Here is a 16,431-nt window from a genome sequence, read left to right on the forward strand (position 1 = left end):
TGTCTCATTGTGTTTCTTCAGTCATGAAAATCATTTCCAAACCTTACATTTGGATAGAATCCCGTTTGTTTACTCCTCATTTGAAGTCTCAAGTCACCTGCTGAGTTTGATTATTACAAAGAATGACACCTATCGTGGACTTCACAGCCTCAGGACTGTTCTTGCAAATGAAACGGATGTTTTAGTCATTCTGAAGTGTAGAGATCTCTGTGCTGATTGGAACCATTGTAAGAGAGGACATGAGCCACCTCATTGTTCCACACTGTCTGGATCCTCAGGCTGCTCGCTGTGACAGTTTACCTTTTTATTGTGGCTTCCCTGCGGCAACACATGGTTTCCCTCCTCCAAAGACTAAGATTGCCAGTCTACAGGGATCTGGGCACAGGTTCTGTGGTCTCTGCCTGCCCATCTCTAAGTCCCAGCCTTGCCCTAGGAGTTGGCCTAGTTACAATCTACCTTTGTCCATGTCTACATGTGTTTTTTATACAGACACATACACACACAAACACACACACAAACACACACACACACACACACACACACACACACACACACACACACACACACACACACACACACACACACACACACACACACACACACAGAAATACAGTATTCAGGTACATGATACAAACAGCAAGATTCTTATACAGTAGATGTCAATGATCAAGTTCTTTTTGTCCAAATACTTATTGAAAAGTCATTGCAAGATCCACTCATGGATTATTTTGTGTTTTTTTTAGGAGCTGGCAGTTAAGAATGAAAGTGGTCTGAGTGAAAATCTGTTGAAGATTTCGTGGCTTGAAGGACAGCCTGAGGTTAAGGCTCCTGCATCTCAACTTGGCCAATTCATGTCTTCACAGGTACCAGTGTAACTCAAAAATGCATTGTTGTACATCCTACACTCTCCCATAAAGCATTCTAACTCCATGTTACAAAATCTTCCCATGTACATAGCTTCCAATGCAAATACTATTGCATAAACACTGTCCCAGAAGGAGAGGTATGTAAACCCTCTGAGGTTTAAATTTTATATCAGTCAAGTAAATATTACCCCAATGCCTGCGCTCCCCTCAGCTGGCCTAGAACAATGTGTTTGGTTAAATGGACCTCAATTTATTTGCTTTGGAGTAGTTAGGCGCTGGCCCACCGCTGGGCCAAAGCCCCTAGTTGGAACACTCATTAACGGACCTGACCTGGGAGACCCCAGGAATGTTGCATTTCAATCAGCAACCCAGTGGAAACCGTGTGCAGTAATGGCAGCCTGGCACGTGAGACTAGCCGAATGTCTGCCATGGTGCTAATTGAGACAGTCTTTGTAGCTGTAGACTATATATTTTTCCATTTAGTTTTATTTATGTTTTTAATTGTCTGTATTCGAAGAAATTGCGGATTTAGAAATTTAAGTATACTGTGCACATTTGCGCATCAAAGCTTGTGACTTCACGTCATCAGGGATTTTTGGTAGGCAGTCATGTGATACCGTACGAGCATTCTATTGGCTGACAGCATCCGGAAGTGCGCTCGGTTCAGTGAGTCTTGGATTTACGTGAGACACAAAAGTGCTTTAAACAGTCAATAAGAGTGTGGGGAAAGGTAATACAGATAGAAGGTGGTTTAATATCAGTATGGGGCGGGTCATAAACGTTTAAATTACCGTAAATAATAAGTAAATAGTTTGTTGCTCTACCTCGGAATTCATTAATTGCCTGTGGTTCCTGGAACGCATTCATCGCAAACAACGTGGTATAGTAGCTTACTGCACAAAATAATTATACATTGACAATTTTCTTTCTTGTGTGGCCTCTGAAGACTTGGAAATCACAGTCCATCTTTAAAAATGGACTTTGCATGTCTGCTATTGCGCCTCTCAATGCAAGAAGACATTACAGACACTCAAGGAACATTAATCATGTCAAGGATAATCTAATGGTTGCTGCATCTGCTCATTCCATCTTTCTCATTCCATCAGTACTAAGTAATGCTTTCTTTCTTGCAGTGTCCACTTTACTCCTCTGAAGACATGATCTTTACCTGTGAGCAATTGCAGACCAGAATACTCTTTCCATTCACTTCTCTGGGTCTCCAGAGCTGCCGCTGAACTGGGGTTCACCCCATCCCAGTGCTAGTCTCAGACTCCCTCATCGAGGCTAGCACGTCAGACTCAGCTTGCACGCTGGGACTTGTCATAATAAGCTCTTTAAATGTTATTAGGGTAACCCGATTTGCCTTACAGATATCCATAGCTGATTGCTTCCTCTTTTTTATGTCCTGACTCTGAGAATAAAAGCAATAATATGGCTGGATAATTTTCACGTAAGCTCTCAGTGAAAATGCTTTTCACAAAAGAATCCCCACAAGACCTAACAGTTTAACTCGTGTTGTAGATATTGGTGACGTCGTTCAACATCTGGCCTAGGGTCAGTGGACATGGGGGAATACACTCTTATCTAAAATCTAAAAATCATACTTCACTAATGCAGTTTATTCCTCCATTGCTTCCCCACAACAGCCAGCTAAAATCACATTGGGGCAGTGTGGGTGAGATCTTGCTTCTTTTACCTCATCTATCCAAACATAGGACTCTTGAGAGTGGGAGTCTCACTACAGGGAGCTCAGAGACACAGATGTATGACTTCACCCCCCAGACTTCATAAATTAAACTGGATCCAATATGCGGGGTAAAGAGTGTAGGGTTCACCTACCCAGAAAACCTCCATAGGCTCACAAAAATTATTTGATGAAAAGCAAATAACCTGCATACTACAGGTCTGAACAAATTAAATGCAGCATAGCAAAATTTGAGTCTTAGTGAGGCATGGTCTAATAAGCACCATAAAGTAGAGCTATCTTTATATTTGTGGACACAAATACATTCATCGCTCAGGTGTTTGTGATTTGCTTGACTAAGAATCTTATTTCTTATTAGGGCCAGTCTTAATAGAGCTCCATCATCTCTAACCTCGTCTTTCCTCTGACTGCTCTATGTTTTAAAGCTACAGAAAATTATCACAGCAGTGTGTGGATCAATTCCCTGTTTACTGCCAATGAGCCCAATGAACTGGGGGCCACAAATACCACTAGAAACCCCTCCTAAGGATCCAGAGATCTTTGACATTGCTGACCGTATCATGAGGTAGTCAACAATTAGGCTGTATCTGCTCTGAGGAGACCATTTGAATTGTTGACAGTTGACTGTTTTTGTTCTACTTGCTCAGAAAAATGATATGACATGAATTATAATGTGGCCCCCACTTCATCCACCCAGGTTTTCTTACTAAAGATATTAAAAGATATGAAAAATAGGAAGAGCCACATCTTCCACTCTGTGGAATTGCTCCCCTTGCTCCGCATGACTTCATTTAACTCCTCTTTTAAGGAGGATCTACTTTCATTTGCAGATGGTTCTTTGTTGTTCCATAATGTTCAGTCTTTACCCTTTTGCCATAGCGAGACATTGGCAATGCACAGATTTATGAAATGAGTATTTGCGTTCTTCTAATTAGTGTAAACCTCTTGGTTTTAGGATTATTGTATACAATTGCAAAAAAATAATCAGTATCAGATAATGCACATGTTATTGTCATGTGTGATTAAAGATGCTAACATATACTGCGTCATATATGCTTTCACATATGTTGCCAACTTAATGGATTCCACAGTCAAACTAATGATTCATATCTCGCCTCACAGACTTTCTCAGATATGGAATCACTACTTAAACATCTGTTTCATCTTTGCCAGACTTACTGAGTTCCTATACTAGATGTAATGCTGTCATTAATTACTTGTTGTGATTCATGGATTGTGGAGTTTACATTACCATATTATTTTAGTGAATCCATTGTGAAGGATTTAAATTCAAGCTTTCTGAGCCTGCTTCTTCCATCTAGAGCCATGAGAGTCATCACAGGCTTGTCACGACACAAACCAGATGCAGTAGATCGGCTATTCTGGGATTGTTTTTCCAGCCCGATGGTTTGCCAGCCCTTGAAAAGTGCAGTCTCACTTTAAATGGCAGTCTGGATGGGATGCACAGTTTGTGGCTGTGCTGTTGGTGTATTCAACCCTAGCATAACCCCTGTTTTTGGATGGAGATAACAGGCCTCTAGCAAGGTGCTGCACTTTTTTGTTGTTGTAATTTGACACAAAATAAATAAATCCTCTACTTTTATGAAATATAGTTGTAATGGTAGTAATAATCATAGCAATCATATTGATAAAGGATTGTGAAGAGGATATGCTGGTTCAAGATAACTTTCAACAGTTTGTATATTTTCCAATTTAACAGGGCACAATTTGTTTGTTCTAATTAAGGTGTGGTCAAATTTTCAAACTGAGTTGTGCCAAAATCGCATATAATTAGAGAGTTGTTCTAGACCGCCTTTGGTCCAACTTTCAGTGTTGGATTATTTTGCTATAATACAGAAACCATAAATATATCAGTTTCACAAAAAAACAAACATTTTATATGAACATTATCAAGCCGTGCAACTAGTCTCGTCAGTATCAAGCAATACTGGCCAATGTAGTTACAGCAGGACATAGCTCTCATTTGACGAAGCAATATTTTTAGTTTTTTAGATCGTTTTTGTGATATTACAGGTGCTTTCTTGTCATATTAGTCATGTGACTGAACACTTGTTGAGCTACGTATGATTTTTTTTTTATACTGAGAGTTTGTAACAGCCAATGACTCTTGTCTGTAAGAAGGTACATTCCAGAAAGTAGTTTTTTAAAGTCCAGTGTATAATGAAAAAGGATAGGATTTTAGAAAAAATACATCAGCAGTTTTGATCTAGTTTGTTTTTTTCCCCTTAGTTAATTTCTCACCAGAGAATCTGTCTGTTCATCTTCCTTTCATAATTTAGTTAAACTTTTTTTGAAAGTGACATTTTAATAGATTTGAGTGCATTGTTTGAAATGCAAGACATACCCTGGTTTGATGTTAAGTGTCATCTCTTGATCATACAGGTGTGCCTTAGAGCTCTGAACAAGTCCTACCTAACAGTTTCCTGTTCAGTGCCCGATAATACATTGTTTGAGTCTCTGGGAAATTCTGCATGACAAGCATGACTAAATTGGTCTTGTTTGTTTCTGCACTTTGAGATTACTGTGCAGCTTGTTATGCTTGATAAACCAAGGCTGTGATTTCACTAGAATGTGTTTGGTTTGTTACTAATGATGCTTATTTATTCCACAGTGACTGCTGATGGTTAAAAAGCCAAATGAATACCTGCTGATCAGGATGTGTAAACACTCTCATGTGAGATCTTACAAAATTGACAGGGGCACTAACCCTAACCACAAAGCCACAAATTATGGAATCTGAAATTTAATTCATCAAAATGTAAAACATTACACTCTTCAATGCAAAAAAAGAAGAAGAAAGAAACACAAAAAGATACAGAATGCAGTTGTACTCACAAACATTGCTGCTTCATTTTGAGCATACATACAAAGCTCCATATATGGTTAGAATTGAGACACTGGCAGTGCGACCTGAGGGAAACATAATAATTTGACTATGTCTTGGTTTCCCCCTTGGTCTATCCTATCAACCCCCAACTGAGTCAAGGCTCTGTCCTAAATCCTTTCTCAGTCTGAAGAAAGTCCACCTTGATGTTCCGCACAAATCTCAGGTTCACTGTGCGTGGTTGTACGAGTACGAGTTTTTCTCCATTTGCTTCTATGTCAATGTGTCTGGGAAGCTAGCACGTATTTTGCCTTCTTAGGGGGGGTCTGTTTAGTCAGAAGGTAGTGTTTAAACCCTCATCAGGACTTTTGCTGCCATAATGGATATTTCTGGTCCTCCTCCCTTGACACCCCCTGCATATGTGGAAGTATCATGTTACCTCTTACCACTTTCCTTCTTGTGTGCCACTCAGCAGAGCATTGGAGTCTGATTTGCAGCTAAGAAAACAGCTTGCTTTGGCATTTTTTTCTGAGGTCTTGGACTTGTGGCCGCACTTGGTTGGCTGCCCAACCTGCCACTACTGCCTGATTTTCATTGGAAGCAGAGCTAAGTGTTTGTTTTTACTTCATTGTTGGTAATGAGAAATGGGGGGTACCTTGGTCTACCTTTGAGTTGGGCCTCTAGGGTGCGTGCGGAGGAAAAATTGCCCTCTGCACACAATAGATTGGCAAGCACGGCAAGAGCCAAGGCATCACAGCTTGAGAACCTTAGATTCCAGCACACACCATTGTTAAGACTTTACAGCCATCTTTAGCACTATACAGTGCAGTTTGGGGGATTAAAATAGCAGACGAGGAAAGTGAAATAAGGTTAAAGTGTTCGACTTGGATTTTTTGTGAGATATAGGAAGTTCATTTGTTAACATGAAGATGGTATGAACTTCCGAATGGGGTGAATTTCAGAGGAATACAATTATTTTCCTTGCTGTGTCACACTTTTCAATGTTTTTGTTCACGTCAAATAAAAAAGGTTCTCACCACATGTTTATGTCACTTCTTGTCACTTCTTGTCACCCATCAATCACTTATCTCCAGTTTTTTAGAAAACCTAACAATCTTGGTCCTTTCATACAATCAGGAGTGTGTTTCATAGAAAAGACTTTCTGCAGTGCTTCACTTAGTTGTGGAGTTTGTCCATTACCTGAAGAACATCATCCAGAATTGAAGGGCCCAGGTCAAGGCTAAAGGAAAAGCCACTTTCCTCATCCTTTAACTGTCCAAGGCTTTTATCACTAGAGTCCATTGGGTTGCCATCCTTGTTTGGACTGCCCCATTCTGATCTGTAAGTCAGACTGGAAGCAACATTATTCCCTCTTTGGTAATCGTCCTCCTTTTCCATGTTGCCTTCTTTTTCCTCACCATCCAGAAGTGGCATAGAGCTGCACTTCTTTCTCTTCTGGGATACATTGTGCTGGTGGCTTGTATGCCAATTAGGGCTTTCTGAATCGTCTGTCTCATCCAGGTTTAGACGGGGAGGTTTGGGTGGTGGTGAGCAGGCCATGAAGAGATTCTGCTCGCTCTGGGAGCTGTGCAGAAGCAGGCCATGGCCCATTTTTAAGAAGGATAGATCTCCAAAACTGTCTTTGTGAGCTTCATTGCCAATATGTGAGATGTGGCGGAAATCAGCCAGTGGTAGGCTTATCATGTTGACAGATAGTACCTCTCTGCGCTTGGCGCTCCTGCTGGACCAACGACCCGAGGGTGATTTCCTGTATAATGATGTTCTAAGTGGCATTTTGGCTTGAAATATATTTTAATGTGTTTCTATATCCTGGAAAATCTTTGAATCCTTCTGTATTTCCTCCTTTGTTTTCCAGTGAATCCTCAGGAAGTGACCAAGCTTAAAAACATAATGGCATCTGCAAACACAAGAAATGAAATTGAAATGTAAATTTTTAAATTAATTTTCTAGTCAAAGTGTTTTTATGTAACACTGCAATATGAATATTTTGGTCATTTTGTTCATATTTTGGTAGAATTTGGAGGAGCTCTGTGCTTTGCTTGTCATGCAACCCAGCACCAGCTCCAGATGTCTTTGGACTGTTGGCTTGGCTTGAAGTAAATCTGTAGTATTTGATTGATGATGGCATGTGTTCAACTTGATTTAGATTTGATCAACTTTAGCATTATTTGGCCAAATGTCTATTCGTCTACTTAAGATTTCCAGTAAGAGCAAAGAAGAAAAAATATCTTGTGTCAGAAAGCAGAGTGTTAACATAACCTTGGAACAAGTGTTGATGATTTTTCTGAACAATACAATTTACTTTCATGCAGTCAGTTCATTTATCTATGATGGGTTTATCGAGTGACTCAGGATGTGGAAATGCATTAAGTGAGATATTTTTGGTGTAGATATTATATTGCAAACTATATTTTATATTATGTGAAGTAGTTTTTAATTTGGAATTATTCATATTTCACAGTTTTGCACAAAATGTAAAGGAAGCACCTTGGTCAAAATTAGAGGAAACAATAAAACTTACCATTTGAACTAAAATGTAGTTTTAAACAACTGTCAAAAAGCAAAAAAAAAAACTATTTTGTATTCCGTGACCTGTAATCATTTTATTGAGTTAATCAGTGCACATTTTATTTCAATGCTGGCGTGTTGGTTAGATAATCTGCTCTCTGTCTGCTATTTTGCATTCTCCCAAACAACTATGCCCACATTAGATCTGTGTTCGTGACTTGAAACACTCACTCTGTAAATTTGTAAGCCACTATAGCAAACAGGTTTTGTTGGCCTGTAAAGGTTTTACCGGCACTTTAGTAGCAGCAGGAGATTGGAGAGTGTGGACACAACAGCATTCCTTTCCAAACATGTCAGTTTGGCCAAGGAGGAGCTTTGGGATTCCAGCCATGAGTAACATGTTCAGAAAAAACTTAATGGCCAAGTCAAAATTAAAGTTATCCATTAAAATAGACGAATGAAATCTTTTTTTTTAAAAAACATTATCTCCTTCACTGCTGTCAGAAATGATCCAGCTTTGAGACAAATAAGGATTCTGTCTGGTAAAAACTTCAACATATCAAAGAAATTGATCTGAATATTTTTTATTGCATGTTTCTCTGGGATAAATAACAGTTGATTATAGATAATCAGTGATGGCTCATTCTTACCTGCTTTATAGAGCAAATGCAGAATATTTCAATCCCATACATCCACATACGTCTCTGTCAGGAAACTAGGCAGCATCTACTTGCACACCTTGACAAACTCTTCCTTGACATGATGGGACTTGCTCAGGTATGACTGAAAAGACTTTGTTGTACAGCCCTGAAAGAGAAACAGTCCGTTAAAATGGTATCTTCCAGTGTGACAAAACCAAGTCGTTGTATTCAGTTAATAGCAGTAGTAAGTCATGCTTCACCTTTGAGCGTCTGCCGAGGCGACTATCGTCTGTCTGTGGACTTTGGATCTTTTTTCTCCTCTTATTCCCAATGTTAACGTGCTCTTACACACCTCTCCAGTAGTGCTGCTGGTGAAAGTCTTCTTGTGCCCAACAGATAAGCAAGGTGAGGTCATAGTACAATTTAGATTAAGGAACCAAAGGGGAGCCTTTTTAAAATATTTTTTAAAGCTTCTCTGCGATTAAATTTGCTCTCATCCCCTTTTAGAATTACTGCCAGCCATCAGATGATATCATCCATGTTGAATTGTAAGTTGGTAGTTTAGTCCCAAGCGTTAAAGTAAATCCTCCAGGTTAGTTGGCTGCACCCATTAATTACCTGAGAGACAGTGGCCGCAAATCAAGAGTGTGTGCGTTTTGTATATTGTATGCTTGTATTTAAAAAGAGGCCGTAGTCAGTGAGCAAAGAGGTCAGTCATCCAGGGGGGGGGGGGGGGCAGTTAGCTGATCTCTAATCTCCCTGTCATTGTCCCTCTGCTCTGCTGATTTCCTGATTTCCTGCTTACTGTTGGCTTGTCTAAAGCCCTGGGGTCCGGCCCCCTTCACAGACCCTTCTGCCTGACTGGAGCTTCTCTATGTAACCAAAGCACACTATCACACATAAACATGTATGCACAGGCACCCTTGCTCAAGAGAGATAACTTGATGCATTTGCTATTCCCATCCCTCCTGCTTGTCATTTTTATGTCTGGAATGCTACAGTAATACTGTCATGCAATTATTTCTTGCTAAGCTCATGTTTTTTAGTTGAAAACAGTTTCTTTGAGCTAGTGTTCTTTTAAATTCTTTATAATTTAATTCTTTCAAAGGAAAGAAGGCCATTCTGTCCTCATGGACGTCTTACAATGAGTATCACTACCAGCAGACAGAAGGACAAGGTTGTGTTCCTCTCTGTCCAGAATCTTAAAGGCTATCCTTTTTGCTGGAAATGGACAAATAATATCCTTCAGTACTACTCCAGTCCTATGTAAATGATCCAATAAGCAACCACCTGATTCTCTCTTTCACTCACACTGTTCTCCAGCACCAGAAACAGTCTGTAAGTCCAGTCACTATTACTCAAACACATGGAATTATCATAACATTAGCATTTAACCTAAGTTTTAAAAAAAACAAAAACTTTTACACAAAGGCCCATGCCCAAACTTAGTCTTTCGTGGATATTCTCCTGACCTTCTTTTCTTCTACTGTATCAATACCCTTGAAGAGGCTGCATTTGCAGAATGTATTATTCCTTTTTGGTTGAAACAATGACTCTCAAGTAGTAGAGAACACTCTTCAAAGGGGACATTGACATACTACAAGAAAATGCTATTGCACATTCACTACAGTAGGTGAACGTAGCGTTTTCAGCTCTATATTTAATGTACCATTAAGTGTAAGTAATAGGGTGTACGCAGGAAGTATTTACTCCTCTGCCATGGTATAGGGTTTCTTTTCCCCCGAGCACACAGACACACACACACATGCACGCACGCACGCACACACACACACACACACACACACACACACACACACACACACACACACACACACACACACACACACACACACACACACACACACACACACACACACACACACACTATAATAGAATCTATAATAGAATATGATAGTATAGAAATGCAATTTTTTTTGTGGTGGGCATGTCTGTAGGAGGACAGTATTAATTTTAAATAATGTTTTGATCTTACAGTGGATGTCAGGCTGTGCATCATAAATCTACTGAGTCCACTCACTCTGGCAGTACCCTTAGAACTGCGCTTGAGTTTTACCCTCACCTAAGTGAAGAACAGACACCTGGAAGCTAAATTGGGGATTATACCTACAGCATACTGTATTTAGTTAGTATGATGGCTGGATAAATACAGTCAAATCAAGTCTAGAAACTCTCCAGCTAGTATATGATAAGATGCATTACCAAGCAATAAAAGCACACTGAGACATGTAGCCCTGCTCCTAAACCAATCAGTATTGATTGGCATCCTCAGTGAGCAACATTCTTACATCTATTATATGAACTAACACAGGAAATCACAGACATACTAGCTCACAAGCTGACAGCATGAACACGATGCCTTTACATGGGCACATGGTGATCATTTAGTAGTACGCCTGTGATCATGACATTTTCTACATACATGCATACAACAAAGGCCGTGAGTGACTGAAGGTGGGGAGCTCAACATGTCTTCTTCTTTCTGTGGGGGCTTAACAGAAAACAATTGAGAAGTGCTGATCGTTTGCAGTGTACAGACATTAAAAAGAGCATTAAAAACACAAGATGAAATCCTTATTTGAAACTGGGGCAGTGCTATATGTTAGATTTCTGATACCATTTAAAGTAAGGCCATCCAAGTTTGCATTTATGATTGTAGCCCTTGTCTCGCTTTTGCCTTCTCCAGAGTCACGTCTCAGTGATTATTGTCTTGGTTGCATGCCAACAGAAACTTGGCAATCTGGCTTTTCAAAGGAAGACAGTTGCATGACTTCCTCATAACAGGTCTGACTCCATTAAATGTCGAAGTGTCATGATAATTCTATGCAAAGTGTAGTTTTACGCATGGCAAACCTTACAGTAGCCTTTAATAAACAGTAAAACCACATCAGGTTCAACACAATATGAAACTCAATAAGTTTGATGATAAAAGGAGTTATGTAAGGGAAATTTCAGTTGAAGTAATGTTTATTGATGCTAAATACTATAACAATATAAAATACCTTAATAATTGAGATGTTGTATAGAAATAAATATGTCGTGATGCCTGTTTTTGCTTTAAATCAAGATTGTGTCAGGTTAATGAACAACATTGTTGTACTTTGGATATAAAACACAGCATTTTTTTAATCTCTGGAACATCTTTGGGGTGAATTGTAGTCAAAGACAAATGTGAGAAACATTCTCATTCTCAGCTTTCAACAGGTCTGTCCAACAGAGAAAAATGACCCCTTCTGGGAGTTATTTTATATAATGGTAATTTTGTGCTATTACAGAGAGAAATTTTGGCCTTCTGTTTTTTTTCTTTCTTACATTGACAGAAACTAAATGGTTAAAACCTCCTGGTAATTTTGAGCTCAATTCAGTAAAAAGTCCATTTGCATAACAAATCACAAATTTTACACTAAATGTCCGCATTCAGTGAAGGGTGAAAATTTCATGTTGTGTCTCTTGGCACAAAATAATTTGTAGTATAATGTGTAACATATAATATTATAATGTTTTAGTGGGGATAATTAGATGTGGGCTAAACAATGTTTAGGACACATCAATTAGATAAGGAACTATGTTAGCCTACATATGTAAACACAGTGCACAGGCATCTTCAATTTTTTTGTTTGGAATCTTGATTTCTTTTTCGTTTTCTCCCTCATAATGTCTGAGCTCTCTGACATCTCCAAGATTCAGACTGGATTTTTTCTTACTAGTCTTGGCCCCTTTTTTGTTTTAATGGGAAATCTGTTGCAATCAGAAGGCTTTTCCTGGAAGGCTACATTGTGGAAGACATTATTTTACTTGTAATGCGCTGTTTTGTTGGATGTTAAAGGCCAAGCCTCTGCATCTCCCTATTCTAGGATATCTGAGCTCATCCATCATAAAGAGAAATAACAGGGCACCAGAAGTTCAGGTCTTTTCTGTCATTTCTCTTCAGTGTTTATTTCCTTTACTCTAACAGCTTCCAAAGGCATTCCTTGTGCCCTTCCATCAGGCTTCTGCTCTGCCTAATACTGTGACCGTCTGCAACCATGTACATACACATTCATTCACGCCTAATGAGTGCCCCCCCCCATTTAGTCTTAAGAAAACAGTTGTTTTTTCACAATTGTTGAGGAACATTTGGATTTTATTTGAGAAAATAGAGCAATATGATTGAAACTCTTCTCTTGCAGCTCAATTTTGTGATTATAAAGTTTTAGAATAATCATATTTTACATATCCAAAGCATTAAATCAAATCAACTGCACTTATACAAAGTTACTTCCTATCTGAAAGTCCAGGTGGTTTGATTTAATTCTTTGGATAACCAAGAACTGAATGAATGAGAACCTTCACAGATAAATTTTACATATGATAAATATTTTCCTGTTGTTTTAACTATCTCGGATTCTGCAACCTGCAAGCAAGTGTCACAATCACTGATCTAAAGATTGTTTTCAGACACGCAAAGGAAGGGAGGCTTTGCCTTTGGGATGCATTCAAAAAGCAGTTGTTTACAGTACATTTGCATGTGAAGGGTTAATACAGGAAGTGGATTTAGGTCTTAATCTCTACATGGTGTTTGTTCTTCACGAACCCAAACAGTATAATAGTCCAGACCTTTGGGATTTTATGTCTGGAGAGTCATTTGGAAGGCTTGAGTTTTGCCTGGGTGCGCCCAGCCACTCTACGGAGGAAACTCATTTCAGCCGCTTGTATCCGGGAACTTGTTCTTTCGGTGATGACCCAAAGCTCATGACCGTAGGTGAGAGTAGGAACGTAGATTGACCGGTAAATCGAGAGCTTCACCTTGCGACTCAGCACCTTCTTCACCACGACAGAGCTATACAGCGACTGCATCATTGCAGAAGCTGCACCGATCTGTCTGTCAATCTCTCGTTCCATCCTTCCCTCACTCGTGAACAAGACCCCCAAATACTTAAACTCCTCCACTTGGGGTATGGACTCTCCACCGACCTGAAGAGGGCACACCACCCTTTTCCGGTCGAGAACCATGGCCTCAGATTTAGAGGTGCTGATCCTCATCCCACTCGTGTCACACTCAGCTGCAAACCATCCCAGTGCACGCTGAAGGTCCAGGTTTGATGAGGCCAACAGGACAACATCGTCTGCAAAAAAGCAGAGATGAAATCCTTTGGTCCCCAAACCAGACATCCTCCGGACCCTGGCTGTGCCCAGGAATTCTGTCCATAAAGATCGTGAACAGAACCGGTGATAGAGGGCAGCCCTGCCGGAGTCCAACATGCACCTGGAACAGGTCTGACTTACTGCCAGCAATGCGAACCAAGCTCTGGCTTCGGTCCCAGAAGGGGACCGGACAGCCCTCAGCAAAGGGCCCTGGACCCCATACTCCGGAAGCACTCCCCACAAGACACCACGAGGGACACGATAGAATGCTTTCTCCAGATTCACGAAACACATGTGAACTAGTTGGGCAAACTCCCATGAACCCTCAAGCACTCGATGGAGAGTGTAGAGCTGGTCCAGTGTTCCATGACTGGGATAAAACCCGCATTGTTCCTCCTGAATCCGTGGTTCGACTATAGGTCTAATCCTCCTCTCCAGTACCCTGGAATAGACTTTCCCCGGGAGGCTGAGGAGTGTGATCCCCCTATAGTTGGAACACATACTCCGGTCCCCGTTTTTGAAAAGAGGGACCACCGCCCTGGTCTGCCAATCCAGAGGTACGGTCCCCGACTACCATGTGATGTTACAGAGACATGTCAACCACGACAGTCCCTGCACATCCAGAGACTTGAGGTACTCAGGGCGAATCTCATTCACCCCCGGTGCTTTGCCACCGAGGAATTTGGCAACCACCTCGGTGACTTCAGCTTGGGTGGTGGACAAGTCTACCTCTGAGACCTCGGCCTCTGCTTCCTCTGTGTAAGACATGGCAGCGGGATTGAGGAGATCCTCGAAGAATTCTTTCCACCGCCCGACAATATCCTCAGTCGAGCTCCTCGCCTCGACTGTAAACAGTGTTGGCTTTGCACCGCTTTCCCCTCCTGAGGTTCCGAATGGTTTGCCAGAATTTCTTCTGGCAAACCATTCGGTTTGCCAGAAGTTCTTCGCGCCACCAGGCGCTCCCAAACCCCGGACTTGGTTCCATGGTGAGGAGCTCAGTCACCAGGGAGGAGCTCGGAGTAGAGCCGCTGCTCCTCCGCCTTGAGCGGAGCCAGCTGAGGTGGCTCGGGCATCTGTTCCGGATGCCTCCTGGGCGCCTCCCTGGGGAGGTGTTCCGGGCATGTCCTACCAGGAAGACCTCAAGGAAGACCTAGGACGTGTTGGAGGGACTATGTCTCTCGTCTGACCTGGGAACACCTTGGGCTCCCCCTGGGGGAGCTGGAGGAGGTGTCTGGGGAGAGGGAAGTATCGGCATCCCTACTGCGACTGTTACCCTCGCGACCCCACCCTGGATAATCGGTAGATGATGGATGGATGGACGGAGTTTTGCCTGAGAACACCTTGTCTCTAATGTTGCATTTGTTGTTTGTTTGAATTAGTGGGAATTCTCTCTCTCTCTCTCTCTCTCTCTCTCTCTCTCTCTCTCTCTCTCTCTCTCATACAAACACACACACACAGGTATGCATGCGATTTACTAATTAGAGTGTGCTCTTAATTTCCCTTTGGGATCAGATCAGTATATAAAATGAAAAAAAAATAATCTGAAAAGCCTCACAATCCTTTCCTTTCTGTAGGAGTCAACAGAACAATGAGATCATTCACCACAGTATCTTGTTGGTTGCTTTTATGTGTTATGCTTTTATAAATGCACAGTTTTAGTTCAAATAGGCTGTGTGCTCTGTTGCTCTATTTTTAGAGGCAATAATTACACGGACTGATACAGTAATCAGCATATTGTTATGTCTAAGCCATCCTCTGCTTCTTCCATTAGAATGGACACACAAACACACACAGGCGCTATGCCACTGCACACACCCCATTTAAATAGTTCCTTGATTAACTTCACCAGGGTGAATTAAAGGCAGACATGGTATGGTAGACCACAGAGTAGGCTTGTTACAAAAACAGACATTCTTCTTCTTGCAGTAAATATCACTCTCTGGCTTAGTGACCATCTAGCTAGAAATATCTGGATATGGGTAATGGTGTGAATGAGTAACCCAATTGCTGAGTTCAAATTAATGAGTGAAAATTGCCAGTATATAAACCTGAAGTCAACAAAATCTTTGAATTATGAAGTAACTCTAAGCGAAAATCAGTAAGCCTCTGATGTGCAATGAAATAGTTTAATGACTTCCTTGTAATTATTTTATGCCTGTTTGTCTTTTTGGATCCAGTTACATTCATTGTTACATTTTATACTAATGAAAGATGCAACAGGTTCAAACAGAGAAGGAAGCATGGCTAAAATTAGCTCACATTTGAAAGGAGAGGGTCAACAGCTCTGTTAATGACAATCATTTGCAGTGTTGTACTGCCTGTGTTGTACTGCCTGTGTTGTCCTGCCTGTGTTGTACTACCTGTGTTGTTCTGCCTGTTGTACTGCCTGTTTACCCTGGGTCAAGAGGACTTTCATCTGTGCTGTATGTCGTGTATATATGGCACACTTGACAATAAAGCTGACTTTGACTTTGAATCAGCAGGAAATAATCACAACTATATTGTCTGATCTTGATTACTGAAGAGGAAGGAACCATGGCATTATTATTTTTTTATAAGTACTTCCATCTTCCTGAGTGGCTCCGAAGTTGTCTGGTTTTCACATGTTTGTATATTATTGGGTTTACATTAACAACAGCATCATATGCTTAACTCCTTTTATGTTTACGACATAGAATATTGCAACCTCCTCCAACTGTCACC

At 40.8% G+C, this 16,431-nt stretch overlaps 2 protein-coding genes across 2 annotated transcripts in view; one reads left to right on the forward strand and one right to left on the reverse strand.

The window, feature by feature from the left end:
- Positions 1-16,431, forward strand: part of dnajc17 (DnaJ (Hsp40) homolog, subfamily C, member 17) — a 38,645-nt gene that overhangs the window by 17,318 nt on the left and 4,896 nt on the right. The window contains exon 10 of the mRNA XM_068339724.1: positions 744-863. Within this exon, the coding sequence (XP_068195825.1) occupies positions 744-863 (120 nt within the window). The remainder of the gene's footprint in view (positions 1-743; positions 864-16,431) is intronic.
- Positions 5,319-9,240, reverse strand: LOC137611488 (cdc42 effector protein 3-like). The gene is made up of 3 exons (XM_068339725.1): positions 8,847-9,240; positions 8,596-8,752; positions 5,319-7,334 (listed from the first exon to the last, which is right to left on the reverse strand). Exon 3 carries the CDS (start codon positions 7,208-7,210, stop codon positions 6,593-6,595), a length of 618 nt encoding a protein of 205 aa, XP_068195826.1. The 5' UTR covers positions 7,211-7,334; positions 8,596-8,752; positions 8,847-9,240; the 3' UTR covers positions 5,319-6,592.

This window comes from Antennarius striatus, chromosome 17, assembly GCF_040054535.1.
Source record: "Antennarius striatus isolate MH-2024 chromosome 17, ASM4005453v1, whole genome shotgun sequence".
In the NCBI taxonomy this organism is placed as follows: domain Eukaryota; kingdom Metazoa; phylum Chordata; class Actinopteri; order Lophiiformes; family Antennariidae; genus Antennarius; species Antennarius striatus.